Consider the following 22,281-nt stretch of genomic DNA (forward strand, 5'->3'; position numbering starts at 1 on the left):
TGAGACTAGTTTTAGGACAGAACTGTGAGGAATGTAACACTTAAGGAACAGGCAGAGGGGTCTCCAGAGAGACACAGAAGAAAGTAGGGGGAATACCTGAAGAAGGTGAAATCACGGATTCTACAAGAAGAGAACATTTCAATAAAGAGGTTGCGTCAAGTTATATGGAAAGGATAAGAAGGTTTGCGCTGAAAAGGATCCCATGGATTTAGCAATAATGAAACTTATTATCTTACAACATTCCTATGAGGAAAGCGTAAAAATTGTACAGGGCCAGCCCCAGTGGCCTGCTAGTTAAAGTTCGTCCTGCTCCGCTTCGGCAGCTTGGGTTCTATTCCCAGGCACAAAACCACACCACTTGTCTGTCAGTGGCCATGCTGTGGTGGTGGCTCACATTAAAAAAAAAAGGGGGGGCTGGCCCCATGGCTGAGTGGTTAAGTTCTCTCTTTCCACTGCAGGCAGTCCAGTGTTTCATTGGTTCGAATCCTGGGTGCGGACATGGCACTGCTCATCAAGCCATGCTGAGGCAGCGTCCCACATGCCACAACTAGAAGGACCCACAACAAAGAATATACATCTATGTACTGGGGGGTTTGGGGGAGAAAAAGGAAAAATAAAATCTTTAAAATAAAAAGAGGAAGATTGGCAACAGATGTTAGCTCAGGGTGAATCTTCCTCAGCAAAAAAAAAAAAAAAAAGGGGGGAATAAAATCCTAATTTTATTTTATTTTATTATTATTTTTTTGTTTTTTTGAGGAAGATTAGCCCTGAGCTAACATCTGCTGCCAATTCTCCTCTTTTTGCTGAGGAAGACTGGCCCTGGGCCAACATCTGTGCCCATCTTCCTCTACTTTATATATGGGACGCCTGCCACAGCATGGCTTGTCAATCAGTGCCGTGTCCGCACCCGGGATCCCAACTGGTGAACCCCGGGCTGCCAGAGCAGAACGTGTGCACTTAACCGTTGTCCCACCAGGCTGGACCCCTAATTTTATTTTTGATCTACAAAAATGACAATTTTAGATGGTTGAACCTAATAGATGGAGAAGTAAAAGTCTAGGAAGGAGAAGTAATTTACTTAAACTCAAGACTAGAAGTGAATTCAAATCTTGGTCTTCTTTTGACATCTGGTCTGATGTTCTTTCCACCGTACTATGTATTTTTATCTATTTCTATCATTTCTTGATTATTCATTACTTAGATAAGACTTTTAGCCTTGCTTTTGTAAAAGAACTAAGGTGAAATTTTATTATGTATTTATGCATGTGTTTATATTTACTGGTTTTCTTTTTAATGATAGTTAAATCTAGTTAACTTGGGAAGTAGTATTTTGTTGTTGCTGTTCAAAAATTTTCTGCAATTTTTTAACATTTCTTTACTATTTTGGGCTTTTGATGAAATTATTGTTTAATTTTAGTTGATATTGACTTCAGATTTATTCAGAATTGTTCATGTAGATTAGTAGAACATTCTTTCTAGTTCTTCTCTTTTTTGTTCTTCTTTCTTTAAAACAGGTAAGCTACATAGTCTTAACTCTCCAGGATCTCTTTTGGGAGTAAATTTCTCTGTATAGAAACTTTTTGTGACAGTTTCTAGTCCACAATAAATGTCTTGACCATCTATAGCAGGGTGACTGATTTTGACCTCAAACTCACCTTCTTAGGCGGTCGCCTTCTTCACTAGGGCGAAAGACCTTGCTTCTATACTGAGCTCTTTGAGTCGGATTCTGTCTTTTTTAAGCTGCTTTTGTGATATCTTTACTTTTAACACATTTGGAACTTTTGAAGTTTCTTTAGGATCATATTAGATTTCCTTTCTCTACAAGTAGGTCATCATTGCTGTTAACTGGTTGTGTTCCTTCTTAAGTGAAAGAATGGTTAAAATTCCAGAATCTTCTGCTTCACGTGTTGAAAGTTCTGATATTGAGATTCTATAGAATTTCATCAAGCCGCAGCTATGGTTAATGAAGGAGGAGAAGGTTGTGAGAGTGGGGAGCAGAGGATAACTTTCTTGAATCAGCTATCAAGTAGTTGTTTCTTCTTTCATTTATTTTCCAGGGCTCTGTGATTAGCAGTAAGAAAGTACATGTAAACAACTTTGTATTTAATATTTGACATGACTTTTATTGATGAATAACTTCTGTTTTAATGTAAGCTTTGCTTGTTGTGGACTTAGTATTTTTAATCAGTGTATCCTTGGAGGGGTACACCTGCTCTTAAATAAATCACAGCTGGAGTACAGGTAGTGACTTAGAGGTTGCTGATAGGAAGTAGAAGATCCCAGGGACGGACTGAGAGAAACCTTCATGGAGAAACTAATGGATTGTATTTACATACAGTTTTCACCATCATGGGCTTTGTACCATAGCAGCTGATATCAAGGAAGGAATATTGAGGAAAGGTGATAGCTCCTATTCAGAAGTGACTTGGTAAGCTTTGGGCTGACAGTACTGAAGTTGTGGTCTATTATGTGGCTTCTCCTGCCACTCAGTGGAATACCTGCTATGCACATTGCCCCTAAAACATGTATTTTACAAGTAAAATTAAGTTGACTAAACAGGATCATGGTCAAGTAATGAAATGAAATGAAATATTGAAGAAATATTTATTTCAAATTAATACTAGGAATGGTCTCAGTTTATTTTATCTATTTGGGTTAGTTATAAACACTTGTAAAGCACTAGATATTTTTTAATGTAGAATTTTCACCAGTCTTATATAAATTTTTCAATATTCAGTATTCATCTGTTGCCCTTGTGTATTAGTTTTCTATTGCTGTCTAACAAATTACTACAAACTTAGTGGCTGAAAACAATACGTATTTGTTATCTCCCAGTTTCTGTGAGTTAGGAGTCTGGGCATAGCTTAGCTGCATCCTCTGCTTAGGATCTTACAAGGCTGCAGTTAAGATATTGTTCAGGGCTGCAGTCTCATCACAGGCTCCACTGGGGAAGGATCCACTTCTAAGCTCATTCAGGTAGATGTATTTTTAAGCACATAATTTCAAGTATCCTATTTAGCTTAGCATTAATAAGTTTTAACTTTATTAATCTTTAAATTTATCTGTCTTTACTGAATTGCCAGTTATTTTCTCTGTCATTTACAACATTTCTTACTATCTTTAGTAAATCATGTTATATATTTTGTATACAAAACTGTGTTTAAACTATGATATGTAAAGCTTTAAAAGCCTTAAAATTTAAAATATAAATAGGTCTTAGTCAAGCACATCATTAGATAAAATCCAGAATATAATGATAAACTGTATCAAAGACATGTTCTGCGAGGGAATTGATTTGACAAGATTGGTTTCAGCAATAGGGACAAGATTCACATTGGAGTGGGATAAAGATAACTAGCAAGTGAAAAATTAAAACCAACTTTTTAAGGGGTTTGCTGTGAAAGGAATCAGAAAATTGGGACAGTAGGTGGAAGAGGACATAGGACTAAGAAAGGGTTTTATTTTTAATTTTTTAAGATAATAAGTATTATAGAATGTTTGTATGCTGATGACAGTGATCCAGCGGGAAGAGAAAATGATTTGGAGAGATGTTTATTGTGGGAGCGGAGTCTTTGGTTGGGAAAGAAAGGATGGGATCTGTTGAGTAAATAGAAGAACTGGCCTCAAAAACGTGCAGTAGCGGTTTAACTACTGTATAACAGTTGATGAGAAGATAGTATTTTTTTTCTAATTGTTCTATTTTCTTAGTGAAAGAAGATATTAACTTAGAGAGAGAAGGTTAGACCAAGTGTTAGGATTTGAGGGAACAGCTCAGAAACAGCCATCCCAGAGACAGTGAAAGCAAATTTTCTAAAGAAATGTACACTTGAATATAGACTTGTCGTCTTGAATTTAAAGTGGGAACCAGTCAGCACAGTTGGTTATTTTTTTCCAATAGGCAGAGAGTTGGGTTTAACCAGGATTGTTGTTTTTTTCCTCAAAAAATATGAACCAATGAGAGAGGGACATTTGAATAAAGTGTGTACAGGAGTTGATAATCATGATTAACTATAGGATGTTGTTGAGGTAAAGTGGAAACTGAAGATACTGTGTGGGTTAAGGAACAGCAAAAAAGTAGGTGGAATCAATAGTCTAGCTGTTTTGCTAGGGTTAATGCTATTGCAGTGGGGTCACTAGAGAAAGCTGGTGACTTAGGAGGCTATAGAGATGGGGATGCTTGAAGTCAAGATTTCAACTGTAGAATATAACTGTGGGAGGGATAACTGAGGTGGAGTGGAGATAAAAATTGTTGGAAGTGAAGAAGTTGAGGAAAGGAGAATCCGGATCGTTAAATGGATTATCTCTGTGGATGTTGAAAACACCAAGAAGGATGATTCTATTGGTGGAGTAAAGGAATGCTATCAATGAGTTGTTAAAATTAGATACTGAAACTTTCTGAAAACTTTTCCTCTTTTGAGTCCCTCTGCCAACCACCACCAAATTAAAAATAGATTTTTTTAATAAGATAAATACATATTTATTGAGAAAAACATAGATAATACATAGAGTTAGAATAAAATGAAAATGATCTGTATTCTCACTGTTCTAGATATTGCCTATTTATATTTTGACTTTATCCCTACAAAAATAATCTTTAAAAAATATATATATAAGATCATGCAACGCATGTTATTTAGTAGTTTGCTTTTTAAAATTACCCAGATATAGCTGTAAATAGCTGCAAATATATGTAGAGATACATCATTTTAAATTGCTACAAGATATTCCAGGATATGGATGGACCATAATTTATTTAACCACTCTATATTTCATTTTTGCTGTATAAGAAATCACATTAAAACTTAGTAGTATTAAATAATAGTAATCGTTTATTACCTTTCATGGTTTCTGTTCAGGAATTTGGAAGGAGCTTCACTGGACATTTCTCTCTTGGAGTCTCTCATGCCATTAGTGTCATATGTCACCTAGACTGATTGGGATGAGAGGATCCACTTCTAAAGTGGTTCATTCAGATGGATGGCGGATTGGTGCTACTTTTTGGCTGGGGACCTAGGTTTCTCTCCCCATGGACCTCTCCAAGGGGCTTCTTGAGTGTCTTCATGTCATGGTAGCTGGCTTGTCCCAGAAAGTGATCTAGTAGACTTAGGCAAAAGCTGCAATGCCTTTTGTGACTTATCTGTAGAAGTCACACATCGTCACTTGTGACATATTCTGTTGGTTGCACAAAGCCAGCCCTAATCCATTGTGGAAGGGTACTTCACAAGAGCCTGAATTACCAGGGGTCATCTCGGGGTCTGGCTACCACAGTTACCCAGCTATTGGTGGTCATTTAACTTATTTCCAATTCTGAATATTGTTATCCATGTAATCCTTGTGCCCTTGTCTTAAGTATTTTCCTATGGTTCTAGAAGTGGAGTTACTCTAAAAATTTTGATAGGTGTTAACCAAAGTACTCTTCTGAAAGGTTATACCTATTTAATTTCCATATCAGTCTATGAGAGTATATATTTCCCTCACCAATACTCAAGTGTTCCTAATTATTTTAATCTTTGCGAATCTGATATGTGTTTTATGTGTATAACTTGTATCTATTTAATTATTAGTGAGATTGATTGAACAATTTTCTGGTGTTTGTTGGCCCATTGCATTTCTCTTTTATTTTTGTGAATGGTCTGTACATGATATATGTCGATTTTTTTAATAGTGTTTATTTTTTCTTATAATTGTTACTAAAATATCAATCCTTTGTTGTGAAATTTACAAATTTTTTCCCCCTGTTTACTATTTGTTTTTACTTTGTTTTTAGCCTTATAAAAATTTTTTGATATTCATGTAGTCAAATTTGTTGGGTTTTTTTCCTTCATCATATTTGGGTTTGTGAATTGCTTTGGATGGTGAACCCTACCAAAAGATTATAAACATACTCCTATATATTTTTCCTAATGCTGTTGTACTTATGTTGTTATGATTGTTTGTATGTATAGATATTTAATTCTTTAGGAGTCTACTTTTGTATTTGGTATAAAGTTGAAATCTAAACTTTTTATTTAAGCAACCAGTTGTTGCAGTACTATTTTTTGATTAAGCCATTCTTTCTTCGCTGTAGCTGTTGGTTTTCTACTCAGTTACTGTTCTCTCTAACTCTTTTTCTGATAGAATTCCAATTTTACTCTATTTCCCCCAGAGAGTAACCATGTACTGCCACCATCTCCAACCCCAGGGAGTGAATCCTAATTGAGCCAAACCAATCATGGTGGTCCCGCTTCTCTGCTGATGATTGACTTAGGGATGGATATTTAATAAGAGCTTCTGCAAAGGTGTGCTTGTTCTTCAAAAGGGATCCAAGAGAGGAATAGTACTTGATTTCTGCCTCTGGAAGAGTGCTGCAGCCATCTAGTGACTGTAAGGGAAGCTAGCTTGGGGACAATACTAACCCACCCACGTTGGAAGAATGAAAAGATGAAAGGACCTGAGTCCTAGATAGCATCCTTGACCTACTCTGTTACTGTGTTAACTCAGGCATTCCTATTGTGTGAGATGATAAATTTCCTCATTGTTTAAGCCTCACTGAGTTAGATTTGTGTTACCTACAGTCAGATGCATCCTCACTGATACCACCTACTGATTTGAAATGCAGTACCATACCATTTACTTAATGTAGCTTTATATTAGGTTTTGCTGTCTAGAATTATCAGCCCTATTCCTTACCCCCATTTTTCTTTTTCAGATTTTAACTCTTCAAACCCCTCCTTTTTTTCCCCCAGAAAAACTTTAGAATCTAATTAATATTTAGCTCTGCTTTCTTTTTGGTTTCATCTGTCAAATATATTTATACCATTTGCTTGTATTTAGAATATTTGTTAATTCCTGTGTTAAAACACAGATTTGCCCTTTTTTAGATGATATGTAGTTACATTTTGAGTTTTTTAAAATAACAGCTTTATTCACATACAATACAATTCACTGATTTAAGATGTATAATCAGTGGTTTTTAGTGTATTCACAGAGTTGTGCCACCACCACCACATCAATTTTAGAACATTTTTATCGCCCCCCCCCCCCCAAAAAAGTCTGTACCAGTTAGTAGTCACTTCCCAACCTATTCCCCACTACCCAGCCCTAACCCACTACCAATTTACTTTCTGTCTGTATGGATTTACCTACTCTGGATGTTCATATAAATGGAATCATCCAGAATGCAGTCTTTTGTGAGTGGCTTATTTCACCTATTTTCAAGGTTCATCCATGTTGTGCATATATCAGTGCTTCGTTTCCTTTTATTGCCAAGTAACATTCCATTGTATGGATCTATCCCATTTTGTTTAGCCATTCATCAGTTTATGAACATTTGGGTTGTTGCTATTATGAATAATGCTGTTACAAACATTTGTGTGCACATTTTTGCATGAACTTATGTTTTCATTTCTCTTGGATATACCTTAGGGTGGAATTACTGGGTTCTGGTAACTCTATGTTTAATCTTTTGAGGAACTGTGAGTGATTTTCCAAAGTGGCTGCACCATTTTACATTTCTACCAGCAGTGTTTTAGGATTCCAGTATTTCCACATGGTTTGAGTTTTTTTTGACTTTGAACAGAGAACCTGAGTTTTTTTTTTTTATGTGGTAAAATATACATAAGATAAAACTTGCCATTTTAATCATTGATAAGTACAGTTCTGTGGCGTTAAGTATATTCATGTTCTTGTGCAACCATCACCACTATCCATCTCCAGAGGTTTTTTTATCTTCCCTAACTGAAACTCTATACCCCTTAAACAATAACTCCCCTTTTTCCTCCCTCCCTGCAGCCCCTGGCAACCACCATTCTACTTTCTGTCTCTATGAATTTGACTGTTCTAAATACCTCGTATGAATGGAATCATACAGTATTTGTTCTTTTGTGACTGGCACATTTCACTAGCATATCTTTAAGAGAACGTGAACTTTTTTATTTTTTTAGAATTTTTTTTTTAAAGATTTTATTTTTCATTTTCTCCCCAAAGCACCCCAATACATAGTTGTGTATTTTTTTTTCTTTTTTTTTAGTTGTGGGTCCTTCTAGTTGTGGCCTGTGGGATGCCGCCTCAGCATAGCTTGATGAGTGGTGCTGTGTCCACACCCAGGATTTGAACTGGCGAAACCCTGGGCCGCTGAAGCGGAGCCGGCAAACTTAACCACTCGGCCATGGGGCCGGCCCCAGAACCTGAACTTTTTTAAAGCAGTGTTTGATGTACGCATCTTTTCCCAACTTATTTTATGCTCTTTATATATCGTGCCGCCATGTCCTTTTTTAAAACTTCTTTTACAATAAATAATATTATTTCTTCCTCTCTAGAGATTTTGAAATTGGCATTCCACTTTTAATTCTATTATTGTTCCCTTTTGTAGTTCCCTTTATGTCATATGTGTATATGTATAGTTATGTGTGACATAAAGGAAACTGCATTGTGATGAGTTCAGCCAATTTTCTCTTGCCCATATTTCCTTTGCTTCATGTTTTATTTGTATAGTATAGGATTTCAGATAAAATTATTACTACTAAGTTATTATCTGTACATTATGTAAAACACATTCTGTGTTTAAAAGTTTAGTCTCTGGAATCACACTGCCCATTTGAATCACAGTTCTGCCACTTACCAGCTTTGTGACTCAGCAAAGTTACTTAACCATTCTGTGTCTCAGTTGTCTCATTTGTAACATCAGGATAATAATATTACCTGCATCGTTGCTAGGACTAAATAGATTAATTTATGTAATGCACTTAGAGCAGTACCTGGCACATAGTATGTGCTATATAAGAGCTTGCTGTTGTTATTATCCTAGCATTCTTTTCAAGGAATTATTATTGACCTTTACATTTTATCTTATAAATATATTAATTTATTCTTTTTGGTTAACTGTTTTTTTTGGGTTTCTTCCTCACTGCTAGTATTTTCATTATGACTTCTTTCATAAGGTCTTATTATCATCTTTAAATTCTATTTGTACCTCGTTGAGTAGTTCTTTCAGGTATGATTTGTCTTATTTACCACTGTATTTTCAGTCCTTAGAACATTGTTTGGCACATAATAGTTGCCAGTAGAGATGTGATATGCATGGAGCCCTTGCATATCTGTTAGGCTCTGACAAAAGGGGGCACTCGAGGGAGACTGCAAGGCAGGAAGAGGAAAAAGGGACTTCCTTCTTTCTGTTTGTATCCTCTTTGCTTCCCGTCATTCTAGCATTGTTTCTTCATGGCAGCAGTTCCTTCCCACAGCAATCCCTGAGTCCAGTTTGTAGTTTTTATAACGCTCACAGTACCAGCCTCATGAAGCCCCACATCAGAAATACTAGCACCGCTAGCCAGTCGGCACCCATTCCTCAGAGGTTTATATACCACCCTCACAAAGGTCTTCTTCCAGAGACAGTAACACCAGCCAAATAGCTCCCATTTCAGAGATCTGAGTTTCAGCTCCACTGGACCCCTTTTCTAAACTTCCCAGTTTTAATAATCTCAGCCTCTTTCCTTTGTTCCCCCAGCCTTAGAACTGCACTTCTTATACTTGTTCCCTCCATGAGACCTTAGTGTTCTCCTTGGCCTCTTCATTTCTCCTGTTAACAACTTGATTCTTACTTAGTGATTTCTCTCTAAAAATAACTTGTATGTCTCCTGACTGAGACAGCTTATCTATTTCACAAACGTATCTCACCTTTCTGAGGGTAGGCTCTGTCAATAACTACTCCCTGTGTCAAGGGTCAGCAAAATGAAGCCCATGGATCAACTCTTGCCTGTGGCTTGCTTTTGTAAATAAAGTTTTATCGGAACATAGCCACACCCATTCACTTTCACATTGTCTATAACTGTGTTCACGTTGCAAAGACAGAGTTGAGTAGTCATAATAGAGATCACATGGCCCACAACACCTAAAATGTTTACTGTCTGGTCCCTTACAGAAAAAGTTTGCCAACACATGCCCTCGTCTACGGCTAGCAGAATTTTTTCCATATAGTAGACATGCCAATAAAAAATGTTAAGTGAGTAAATCTATGGAGAAAAGAGCCAAAAAGGGAGATGGTAGAAAAAAAGAACAACAAAGAATATAGAAAAATTTACATATTAATGGTGATGCCAATTTTATTTATTGAGGTCCAAACCAGAAATTTGGGGAAAAAGAAAGTTAAATTGGCAAAATATTACTTTTCATTAATTTTCTGTTTAAAATATAAAAATATTATAAATAATTTTTTTGCTTAAAATATATTAACCTTCTAATCAAACATTTACAAATCATAAAAATTATATATGTTACATATACTTGAGTTTTTGGAATCTATGAAATAAGTTAAGTTATGGCAATATTAGAATAATAACTTTAGAGATGACTGAGAATTTTAAACTGGGCACAACAGAACTGAAATAGACACATGAATTGGTGTTTATGTATAGGCAGTATAGTTGATTGTGAAGCCATTTGAGAGATGTTAATAATTATACATACTTTGTAATGTAGTTTTAGTGATTGTGATAAATAAATCTTATGGTATGTTCTAAAGTAGTTTACTAATAGTATTTATTGAATAATTTACATTTATAATTCTTCACATATCGTTCCAAAAAAAGCATATGTGCTATAAAAATCTTAATATAACTTTTAGTACACTGAAGCATTTAAGATATGCTATGAAAATAACATTGAGTCTATCAGAAATAATGGTTAAATTTGTCAAAAACATTCTCTATTAGTAAGGAATTGAATTTAGAATCTTAGTTTTACTTTTTATTCATCATTGAGGTTCATTATAGTACATTTACCTGGAGAATATATTATTCCAACCAGAAGTACTTTCTCCCTTCTCTGAACTCCCACATGTATTTATTGTAATAGTTTCCTATTTCTGCTATAACAAATTACCACACACTTAGTAGCTTAAAGCAACACAAATGTATTATCTTGCAGTTCTGGAGGACAGAAGTCCAAAATGGGCCTTATGGATTAAAATCAGGGTGTCAGCAAGCTGCATTCTTTTCTAGAGATTTTCAGGGGAGAACTATTTCTTGCCTTTTCCAGATTCTAGAAGCTGCTGACATTCTTTGTCTATGGTCACATTACTCCAACCTTTGCTTCCGTCATCACATCTCCTCCTCTGTCTTCCTGCCTTCCTCTTATAAGGACCCTTGTGATTACATTGGGCCCACCCAGGTAATCTGGGATAATTTTCCCATCCTTAACTTAATCCACCTGCAAAGCCCCATTTGCCATGTAAATTAACATAGTCACAGATTTTGGGGAAGGACATGAACATCGTTGGGGGTCCATTATTCTACCTACCACATCTGTCTTCTTTTATTTAGAATCATTGAATGTCAGAGCTGGAAGGGATCTTGGGTGGCAACTTGTCCAATCCCTTTATTTTATACATGAAGAAACTGAATAAAGCCAGAGAAGTTGTTTGTCTGCCTCTAAGCTTTTTTTAAGGTTAGGAACAAGGCCTTATTAATGTTTTGTATGCTTAACTAAGAACAATACCTTGAACATTTTAAGTATCAGTAACTACTTGTTGCCTGAATGAATAAAAGGTTAGTGATAGAAACCAGATATATCTGGTCTCTGCCTTGTTCATTTTAAGTTAATGCTAATGGAATTTGATAAAAAGCCACTTACTAAAAGTACCATGAGTGATAGAGAATCACTTATTCTTACGTTTTGTAATTAAAAGGAGGAAATCATTCAGTCTTAGAAATAACTACCTTTTTTTAAAGATTCCGGTTCTCTTTCTCTTGCACTATCTTTGCTTTTTTCTACCTACCCTCCTTCTCCATAAAATGAAAAGAAAGAAATAAAAGATAAAGAAGGAAAGAATGAAAAAGAATGAAAGGAAGAAAAAGGAGAAAGAAAGAAGAAAATAAAGAAAAGGAAGGAGGGGGGAAGAGGAAAAGAAGAAGGTACAGCAGTGTTCACTTAATTGTTTTGCTAGAGTGACTGATGGAATCCAGATTCAGATTCTTTGACACTCTTTGCCGTTTGGCTGTGTTGATAAGATAAGCCTATATTTCCTGTGATGCATATAGTTCATATGTGTTCAATAATTAAGAAAACTTAAAAATCAATATTTATCTTTTAGGAACTACTTCATAACTTTAGGAAAATATTTAGAAACTTAGGTTTACTTTCTGACTTATAATTTTCCTTCCTTTGTTAAGGAAGGATAGTTTGGACTCTTGATTAAAATAAAATTAAAAATTAAAAAAATGTATCTGGCATTTCTTATTGAAAAAAATTAAAAATCTAGATCTTAGGTTTAGATTATCATCCAGATGAGATAAATCACTATTTTCCAAGAACAAAGCTTTGCCTGATGCTTATTTAATGACTGATTTTCTTTTGTTAATATTCTTGTAATTTATATAGAGTGTGATATATTGTTATATATTAGATGTCTTAGGCATGGTTCTTGAAATAAAATATACCAGAAGCTTAGTGTTAGATTCTTTTCCTACTTGTATCAGTGAGGTCTTCCATTGGCTGTATACATTTATACATGTCTAACTCTACTGGTATGTTATAAGTTTGTTGTATGTTGTTTGTTATGTTTTAAGTTTCTATAAACACTAAGACTGCATACGTCTATTTTTATTTTGTCTACTAAGATGGTACCTGTAAAATGCTTAAGCAAATGTAAAAAGGGACCATGGTAATAGTGCCTGGTAACTGATAATGGTTATTATCACAGTGAGCAAAATGTTAATTATAAGTTAACTTTAGAATGCATTCATTATAATAAGTTATATTCATTGGGTGAAAACATAATCTGATTTTCTTTTCTTGGCAGCAACTGGAATTGGTGGAACCAAGTGGCTGGATTCACGTTCCCTTAACTGATAATCATAAGAAGCCAACTCGTACATTCATGATACAGATTGCTGTTCTAGCCAATCACCAAAATGGAAGAGACACCCACATGAGACAAATTAAAATATACACACCAGTGGAAGAGAGCTCCATTGGTAAATTTCCTAGATGTACAACTATTGATTTCATGATGTATCGTTCAATAAGGTGACCTTAAAACAGAACAAAAGTCATTAAACATATCTTTGTTTTATCTTTTCAGTAAATATTATATCTTTATCTTTATTGAAAAAAGCATCAGTTATTTTACAATTTTGTATGCATTGAAAAGTATTTTTTTGTAACTTTAATAAAGAAATTTTGGGTTATATTATCTTTGTTTTCTTTAACATAATAAAGCCCACATATTTTACATTATCAGAAGTGGATTTGAAGCCAGTCATTAAATTTTTTCTTACATCAAAAGAAAACCAGTTGAACTGAAAATTTCAAGATATACCTGATTTTTCACTAACCAGGTGATTATTTCATATAGTGATCATGCATTAGAGTAATGATTTACTGCATGTTTGGGAACAAACTATGGTTTTGTTTGTTTGTTTTTTGGTGAGGAAGATTGGCCCCGAGCTAACATCTGTTGCCAGTCTTCCTCTTTTTGCTTGAGGAAGATTGTCCCTGAGCTAATGTGTGTGCCAGTCTTCCTCTGTTTTTTGTATGTGGGATACTGCCACAGCATGGCCTGATGAGCAGTGTGTAGGTCTGCGCCCAGGATCCACTGCAGACCCAAGGCTGCTGAAGCGGAGCACACAAACTTAACCACTATGCCACCAGGCTGGCCCCTGTTTGGGAACAAAACTGTTTTATCAACAGATATTATCTTTAATAGGTCAAAATTCTTCTTCTTCTTTTTTTTCTATCCAGAGGAAGTTTATTCTTTTAATACTTGACCTTTTTAGAAACTGTGTCAAAATAAGCTTAGTATTAGGTGTCTGATGAGAACCATTCTAATTTGGGGAATATAGTTAATCATGTTGTAATTAGTTCCATGAAATATACTTATCTATATCCTGATACTGTATCCGAGATTGCCAGTATAATCTGCTGTGTATCCTAATTCTAGTGCAGCTTATAGAACAATTAGTTTCAAATTTGTGTCTGACACTGAAGCATTCCTTGAGGGATAATAGGTCTCATGAAAATTTTTAAAATGTATGAAATTGTTCTTTATATATAAAAAGATTTTAAACAAGCTTACATGTGTTTTCTTTCCATGGTTTAAAATGAGTAGATTTGATTCTGTATACTTTTTTCTTTTTCCCTATATCTGTTACTTTTTGGGAGGATGATTATTTAGCCACAGAACTTTCCCAGATTGGCTCTTGTTTGGGAAAGATTCTTTGGTGGTTCTTGCATTACTGGGTAGACTGAAGTCTTAAATGGCAAAGTTTAAAAAATAATTATGTGTTTGTTTTATTCTAGCAGAGAGTACTAACTTACATGGATACTATTAAAAAAAGGTTTCACTTTTTGACTCAACACAACCTCTGCTGTTCTTCCTATGAATTCCACAAAGAGGTTTTTTTTATCATTTTCATTTTATTGTCTTTTGAAGTAAGAAGCGTGGTAGGTGATCTATAGGGTTACCCAAAAGTCAATAACCAAAAATCACTTGGGATCAGCAAATTAATTCAAGTATAAACGTGAGATTCTTGGAAGGGTAGAAGAGAAGATTGAAGGAAAACGCATGGATAGGAATTAAAAGGAAAGAATCAAAAAAGTAATAGCAGTATGTACTAGGCACTGTATTAGATGTTTTGCTTTAGTCTGATAAGGAAAACATTCATGTAAACAACAGAGTTTTAGTCTAAGTCACAGAGAAATCTAATAAGTACAGAAAGTTTTATTAGTAATAATGTTACTATTTGCTAACTGCTTTTTAAAAGTTTGCTTAAAAGAAAAAAAGGAAGAGGACTAATTATCATTTGCGCGATCCAGGCTGTTATCTCCTACTACTAATAGTCTGCTAAGAGACTCCTACCATCAGGAGAGATGAAGAAGAATGTTGAGAAAATCAGTATATTTTCTACTTCTACTCTCTTCCCCTATTTTTCTTATGCTAGCTGGCTGACCATCTTAAAGGCATGGGGAAATTTGGTAGCTGAACATTACGGAGATAGTGCTTCCCCGTATTATAAGGATTATTTAAAACAGGTACACCATGCATTACATTAACAAAGCGTAATTTGCTAAAGCAGTTGCATTTCTCTTTTAAAAGTGCAAATTATATATCCTACAAAGGATTTGTATCTATAATATTTAAATAACTCTTACAACTCAACAGTAAGAAGACAAACAGTCCAGTTGAAAGTGAGCAAAAGATGAACAGTCACTTCACCAAGGAAAACATCTGACTGGCAAATGAGCTTATGAAAAGATGCTCAACTTCCTTGGACATTAGTGAAATGCAAATTAAAAACCACAGTGTGATACCATTTCACAGCCACTAGAATGGCTTCAATTAAAAAGATGGCTCCAAGTGTTGACAAAGATATGGAGGAACTGGAGCACACACTCCTGGTGAGGGTGTAATTAATGTATAACCACTTTGGAAAACAGTTTGGTAATTTCTGAAAAAGTTAAACATATACCTATTATGTGACCCAGCCATTCTACTCCTAGGTATTTACCCAAGAGAAAAGAAAGCATTTGTTCCTACAAAGACTTGTACATGAATATTCTTAGTAGCTGGATGTGTAATACCTCAAAACTGGAAACAACCCAAATGTTGATCAACAGGAGAATGTATAAACAAATTGTAGTATATCCATATAACAGAATACTACTCAGCAGTAAAAATGAATGAACGATTAATACATGCAACAACATGGATAAATTTCCAAAATAATTATGCTGGGAGAAAGAAGTTGTACAAAAAGAGTACATGCTGTAAGATTCTATTTTTAAAAAAATTCTAGAAAGTGGAAACTAATTGACAGGAAGGAGATCAGTGGTTGTTTAGGATAGGGAGTGGGGAGAAGTAAGAAAGGATGGGCTATTTTGGAGGATGATAGAAATGTTCATTATCCTGATTGGGGTACTGGTTTCACAGGTACATACGTATGCCAAAACTTATCAAGTTATACACTTTAAATATGTGCAGTTATTGCATGTAAATTATATCTCAGTATAGCTGATTTTAAAAAAACTTATTCTCCCTGTTTCACATAGGAATTAGCCAAAGATGCTAGATATGAAGTAGTTATAAGTCTTACTGTATCGGATCTGAGAATAAAAAAATTGAGATTGAAAAGCCTTTAACAGTTAAAAAAATGACAGCAAATTCACTAATTCACTTGTAATCTAGTTTATGTTTTTGAGTATTGGACAAACTGTGCAGTTAAAAGATTTAAATTTTTAAATCTCACATGTAATCTAAGTATGAGACTTTCAAAATTAGTTTATTTGCTGAGGAAGTATTGTCACAAGAAACTTATAGGACTGGAACTTTAAAATACAGCAGATCATTGAACACTCATAAATACACAACTCTAAAAAGACTAATAGATATTGGGTGTTGAATTAGATATAATAAGGAAACAAAGATAAATCTGATGCGGACCTCGTTTTTCAGTTGCTTATAGCCTACTAGGGGAAATAATAGGTCTCTAACCAACCAAATCAGAAATTAAAGTGCTAAGATCTCTTCATTGATTGATGTAGTGTAGAGGAGAAGAGAGAGTTGACTTCCTGTTCAGGAAGATAGAGGTGAAGCCAAAGAAGACATTGTGGGGGACGTGGAGTTTTGGAAAGAAAGACTATTTGTAATATCAGCTAGTTATTCACTTTTCAAGACTATTCTTGAATCTGGATTATCATTTCTTTTATATGAGTAACAAAAATTAATTTGAAACAGATGATTTGTGTATTCAGAATCAAGTGATGTTTTGTATATTACTTTTGTTTGGAAGGTTTCAATGATTAAAACACAGACAATCTTGAAAACTAATTTTAGACACCATGCCTTCTGTTCTTTTAGCCATTATGACTACTAATTTAGTACAGATTAAAACACTACAGAATAAATCTTCGTGAGTATAAAATTTTATGAATCAAATACAAATATTTATGTTTCTAGTGTTCTAGAAAATTGTTACTGCTCTAACAATTCTTAATTGTTAGAGTTAAAAAATTCTTAATAAAATCTTATTTTTAATTGAACTCTTGGTTATTAGTTTATTTCATTAACTACCTTTTTAGTATGACAAAATTTTCAAAATATGTTACATTAAAGCATTAGGGAAAATAATAACTTTGTAGTTGTGATTGTATGTGGACACTTTTGCTTTGTGGATCTTTAAACCAAGATTATCTTCCTTTGTCCACATTGTTCTGGCTTTCCCCACTTCTACTATGACTCCCTAAAGTATGGTGTTTGGACATGTTTGCTGTACAAAGCTCCCTTTACCAGCCTGCTACAGGAAGCTCTCTGTGCTTCATAGTCTGCCATTTGGTTGGTTCTGTTTCTGTGCAGTGGTGTCCAGAAAGCCTTAGAGAGAGGAAGAAGAAGGCCTTAGGGATTAGTTTATTAATTATCGTGATAATGATTAATTCTATTAACAGGACAAATCTTTAGGCTAATTACTTAGAAAACCTCCCAATATAAATCTAAGAAAATATCTATAATCCGTGGCAATTTTATATGAGAAGTTAAAATGATTTTTTAGTACTATTAACCAGTCTGTTTTTCAATTTTATGTGAAAGTGTCCTTCCTTTATCTATGGCTAATCCCACCACCGTTGTTTGTCTTCTCTTGTCTTTTCTAATGAATGGAACCAACTTTGTATTTTGCAAACATAAGCGAAATTACAGTTGGACCAATTTAGAAGTGCTCTACCTGCTTATGAAACTTTTTCCAAGTGAATTATTTCAGGAAATGGTATTTCACATCATGTATAATTGAAGCTCTAGCATGTACCATTTCAATCATTTTAATTACTACATTTGTGGCTGTAAGCTTTCCACTGATGCAGTACAATGATCACCATAAGATGTTCTTCCACTATGCATTTACTTTTCCGATGTTGAGAGCAAATTACACTTCTCTCCCTGTGGTCCTGGAAATAACTCCCCAAACTGTTTTTATAGATTTTATTCTGAGACTAGCTCTCCTCTTTACCCTGGCATTCATCTATAGCTGGAGATCCAGATTTTAACAGATCATTTCCTGTTGTTACTACAGCAGTATCAAAATACTGATCACTTACCAAGAAGCAAAGTATCCAAAAGACTGAAGCAGAAAGTTCAGCCAGCTGTTTGTTTTTCAACTGTTAAAATTTATAAGAATCACGTGTTACATAGATATGGTGACAAAATGAAAGGGAGAGTAGCTTCAGTAAAGCGAGAATGAGCCATCCAGCTATTGAGTTATAACACACTCAGGTGTTTACTGTAGACAAAGGAAAAGAACTTTACTATTTATCTTAAAATAGTGCCTATTTTTAAGGTAGTATTCAGTAACTAATAGAAGGTACAAGGAACCTATTCTTCAGGGATTTTTTTCTGAGTCATCAGGCTGTTTAGAACAGAATTCCTCATTTCTTTCTTGAAATTGTCAATTGTTAGATTGGTAATCTGGTCTAATTTTGACTCCTCTCCTTCATCTTTCCATACTCAATAACCCTAAGTCTTACATCTTCTTTCTCCACATCAATTATCACTTGTAGTTTCACCCCGTTCAAATCAGTCTAGGCCAGTTTCAGGAAGCTCCCAGCTGGACCATTTGGTCTTTACTTTATTCTAAGATAAAAATATCGACAATATTCCATCACATGGCTTTTTGTAAATATCTATACTAATTCCACATTACCTGTACAAATTTACCTACATAAATAGACCTGAAGTCCTCTGGCGTCCTGTCAACACCATGCATCTTCCTTGCCTCTGATGACTTTATTTTCATTGTTCTCAGACTTTTTGCTCTAGCCAAGCAGATATGCTTGTCTGTTTTATGCACACAACTCTCTCATTCTTACTTTTACTCTTTCATATGTAGCATCTAATGACCTTCAATCTTGTCACTATTCTACCAATTGATCCCACTTACCTGAACAGAAACTAGTTCAAAAGTGACTCCCTTGAATGCCTTTACTTCTCTGATTTTAATCCTGTATATTTTTGTTCATTCTTTTATTCTAATTCCCTCAGCATTTATGTAATCTGCCAAAACTACCTTAGCATATGAATGTTATACTGTGTATATTAGTAATTCTTGAAGACGGATCAGTCTTCTATATTTGCGTTATTACAATTCTCGACATAGGCATGCAGTAAATATGCATTATTTTGTTATAAGATCATGCATTCACATACTTTCACATCTTATGTCTCATTTTCATAAAATGACTGTCTGGATTATATTTAACTATGAATAACAGAAATCCCTACCACAGGGACTAAGTTTTTATATTTCTTGTGCATTAAAAAGTCCGGAGGGGCCGTCCCCGTGGCCTAGAGGTTAAGTTCGTGCTCTCCGCTTCAGCAGCTAAGGGTTTTGCTGGTTTGGATCCTGGGCGCGGACATGTCACGGCTCATCAGACCACACTGAGGTAGCGTCCCACATGCCACAACTAGAAGGACCCACAACTAAAATATACAACTATGTACTGGGGCGGGGGGCGGGGGTGGGGGGTTGGGGAGAGAAAGCAGAAAAAAAAAAGATTGGCAACAGTTGTTAGCTCAAGTGCCAATCTTTAAAAAAAAAAGTCTGGAGATCCATGGTTGCTTCATTGGTCTAACAGCTTAATAACAGAGGCTTTCTGAGAATTTTTAGATCATTCTCTCATGGTCGAAAGATAGTTGCCATAGTCCTAGCTATCCCATTCGCACTTGAGAGAGAAGGGAGAAGAGCAGCACTGGCCATATCCGTCATCTATCAGGAAGGAAAAAGTTCGCCAGAAATCTCCAGCATACTTCTTGTATCTCATTGGTCAGAACTGGGTCACGTGGCCACCTCTATCTGAAAGGGAGGCAAGTTTGTCTGGGAAAGCGGGGAGCAGGATTGTCCTCGTTGACTTAGGCAAATGAATATTTTTTAGGGCTAAACACATTGTCTCCCTGAAAAAAAAAACAAACTATTTTCTATGCGTGGAAGAAGAGTGTCTTTTAGATAGACAGTGAATGGTATCTGCCACACACAGCCTTCCTAAGCCTCGGCATCCTCCTCTGCAGACTGAAAATAATAGCAGTACACCTCAGAGGACAAGGTGAGATAAGAAATGTCAGCGCTTAGCACGCTGCCTGGCAAATATTCAATAAAAAGGAGCGGTATTAGTGTTATTATTTTGTCTTCGGTTCATATGGTTTGATCTGAGAAATCTATGGGAGAGGAACGGCTGTTTTTCTCTCTTCCCTGTGAATTCTGCTGGACTTGGGAAGAGATCCGCCAGTTCTGCAGCACTTCATGTCCGGTAACTAAAGTTACCAAAGTTCTAAAGAATCCCTTTTTCAGCCTTGTATTTTATCCTCTACTATGTACTAACACCTTACTGTAATAGCAGCTATATAGAATTTTACCTCACATAGCACTAGGAATTTCTAAATTCCACAAATTCTGTTACAAGGGATGGGGGCTAACACAACCTTTTTAGCTAGATTAACTACACTGTTTGTCCTTTTGAGCCCGTGGAAGATATCAAAACTCTATTTCTTGTGTTTCTCAATCTTATCAAAGAGGAAAAGATATCTGATAAAACTTTCTAATGTGGCAAGCTGAAATAGATGCTGAACAACCTTGTCAGTTCTTTAAGACACGTGCTCATTCCCAGAAGTAGGACATGAGCATCATACTAAAAGAGAAGCTCCAGCACAGTGTTGTGTATGTAACTGGTTCTAAGCTGGTCTGCTAGACCCATTCTTACTCCTGATTCCACTTCTGAAGTCCTTTAGCTGCCAGTGGCCACTTCTTGTTTCTGTCTTTTCTTGGCCCTTTGGAATTTCATGATAAGCACTATTTTTCCAACTCTAAACTTGTCTTCTCTCAGGCCACTTTGGGTACGTTTTCTCTATTTTGATCTGCTGAATAGAAGTCCCTATTCTAGACTAAATCTAACGACATAAGATAACATAACTGATCATGTTAGTAACACTGCACTAATGAAAAAAGATAAGGGCAGTTTGGCATATAATGTTTATGAAGGCTGGAAAACGTGCAATACATTTTATAAAGATTTACTTACAAGAGAATAATCCACAGTGTCATGTTATTTGTTTATTAAGGATACTTGATTGCTTATTCCTATCAAATAGAAAAGATGTTTACTCTGTCATGCTGTGATCAATGGTATTATATTGTTTCCAGGAGAAAAATATTGCCTCTTTTTTCAAACAATCAACATATACTATTGAATGCCTTAAATCCTCTGTAGAATACAAATAAGTAGACAACATTTCCTATTCAGAAAGAATTTACAGTCTAGCTGATGATGGCTAGGGACACACACAGACATTCATACAGTCTCCATGTAAGGTAGTAGTGAGTGAAACAGATAATAAGGATTATTTTAATAAGGGCAAATACCACCAATGCCCAGTGTAGTCAGTAAGGATCTTATGGAAGAGAGAGAAATTCATGTACGTAGGGGTATCTGAAGAGGTGTCTTTCCTAGTTATGTACAAGTTGAGAAATAAATAATGAAGATGAAGGCCAAAATATCACCTTTCCCGAGACATGACAGGTTGACAGATGTATTTTTAAGTCTTAGCTAATTTGGGCTTCTAACAATCCGTAAGATTCATGTCATAGCTGGTTGCAATGAATGGACGGGAAGCTCCCTAGAAGAAGGAGGGTGGAATTGAGCCATATATTCTCAATTATTCTTCCTATGTTTACAGGTCAGATGTTTACCTCCTCAGGGATGGGGTAAAGGGATGGAGAGAGACTCAGAGTAAAGGAATTGAGCTTCCATCCAGTTGGGAATCATCAGGAGTGGGGAACAAATGTCCATAAATTTATACTCTGGTTCCAGAACACTGTGCAGATTTAAATAGAAAGACATGAAATGGGAGGGCATTTTGGGCATGGGCAACTGCAAATTGGTGGGGGAATAAGAAGGTTATATTCAGACTGCAGTACGGCAGGGAATTAACATGAATAACATGAGTAACATGTAACATTCTTAAGTGACAGGATGGAAGAAAGGTAGGGTAGAGCATGGTGAAAGTTTAATCTTACCCTATTATGTTTTATACCCATACCCTTATTTAATTCTTATATTTAGTGCTATATTAAAACTTTGGAGGAAAAAAGAGGCAATGTGGGTAGCCTAACACCCACCACCGTTATAAGTTGTGAAGGAGACTATGGGATAAAAACTATATTTTTTGAAACAATTTTATGTAAATCTAAATATTTAGGTAATATTTGTCATATATAATTATCTAAGATTGGGCCATGGTGAAGGCTATCAGAAGTTTGCCTCGGGTAAAAAAAT

The 22,281-nt window shown here is 35.3% G+C and overlaps 1 protein-coding gene and 1 long non-coding RNA gene across 6 annotated transcripts in view; both read left to right on the forward strand.

The window, feature by feature from the left end:
* The window catches only part of ANAPC10 (anaphase promoting complex subunit 10), a 187,505-nt gene that overhangs the window by 72,847 nt on the left and 92,377 nt on the right, over positions 1-22,281 (forward strand). For 2 of the 4 annotated variants that reach the window (XM_070608958.1, XM_070608959.1), the window contains exon 5: positions 12,773-14,041. The exons of the other annotated variants lie outside the window; for them this stretch is intronic. In XM_070608958.1, coding sequence (XP_070465059.1) covers positions 12,773-13,003 — 231 coding nt within the window. In that variant the 3' untranslated portion in view covers positions 13,004-14,041. Of the gene's footprint in view, positions 1-12,772; positions 14,042-22,281 lie in introns of those variants that run through there. 4 annotated transcript variants of the gene reach the window in all.
* Positions 1,936-11,856, forward strand: LOC139081799 (uncharacterized). Of its 2 annotated transcripts, none has more exons than XR_011537125.1 (3): positions 1,936-2,026; positions 2,339-2,428; positions 11,774-11,856. It is a non-coding gene; the product is annotated as an uncharacterized lncRNA (long non-coding RNA). The 2 variants fall into 2 exon arrangements; XR_011537126.1 differs by lacking the exon at positions 11,774-11,856 and adding an exon at positions 2,836-2,976.

This window comes from Equus przewalskii, chromosome 2 (genome assembly GCF_037783145.1).
Source record: "Equus przewalskii isolate Varuska chromosome 2, EquPr2, whole genome shotgun sequence".
NCBI classification, from domain to species: Eukaryota; Metazoa; Chordata; class Mammalia; order Perissodactyla; family Equidae; genus Equus; species Equus przewalskii.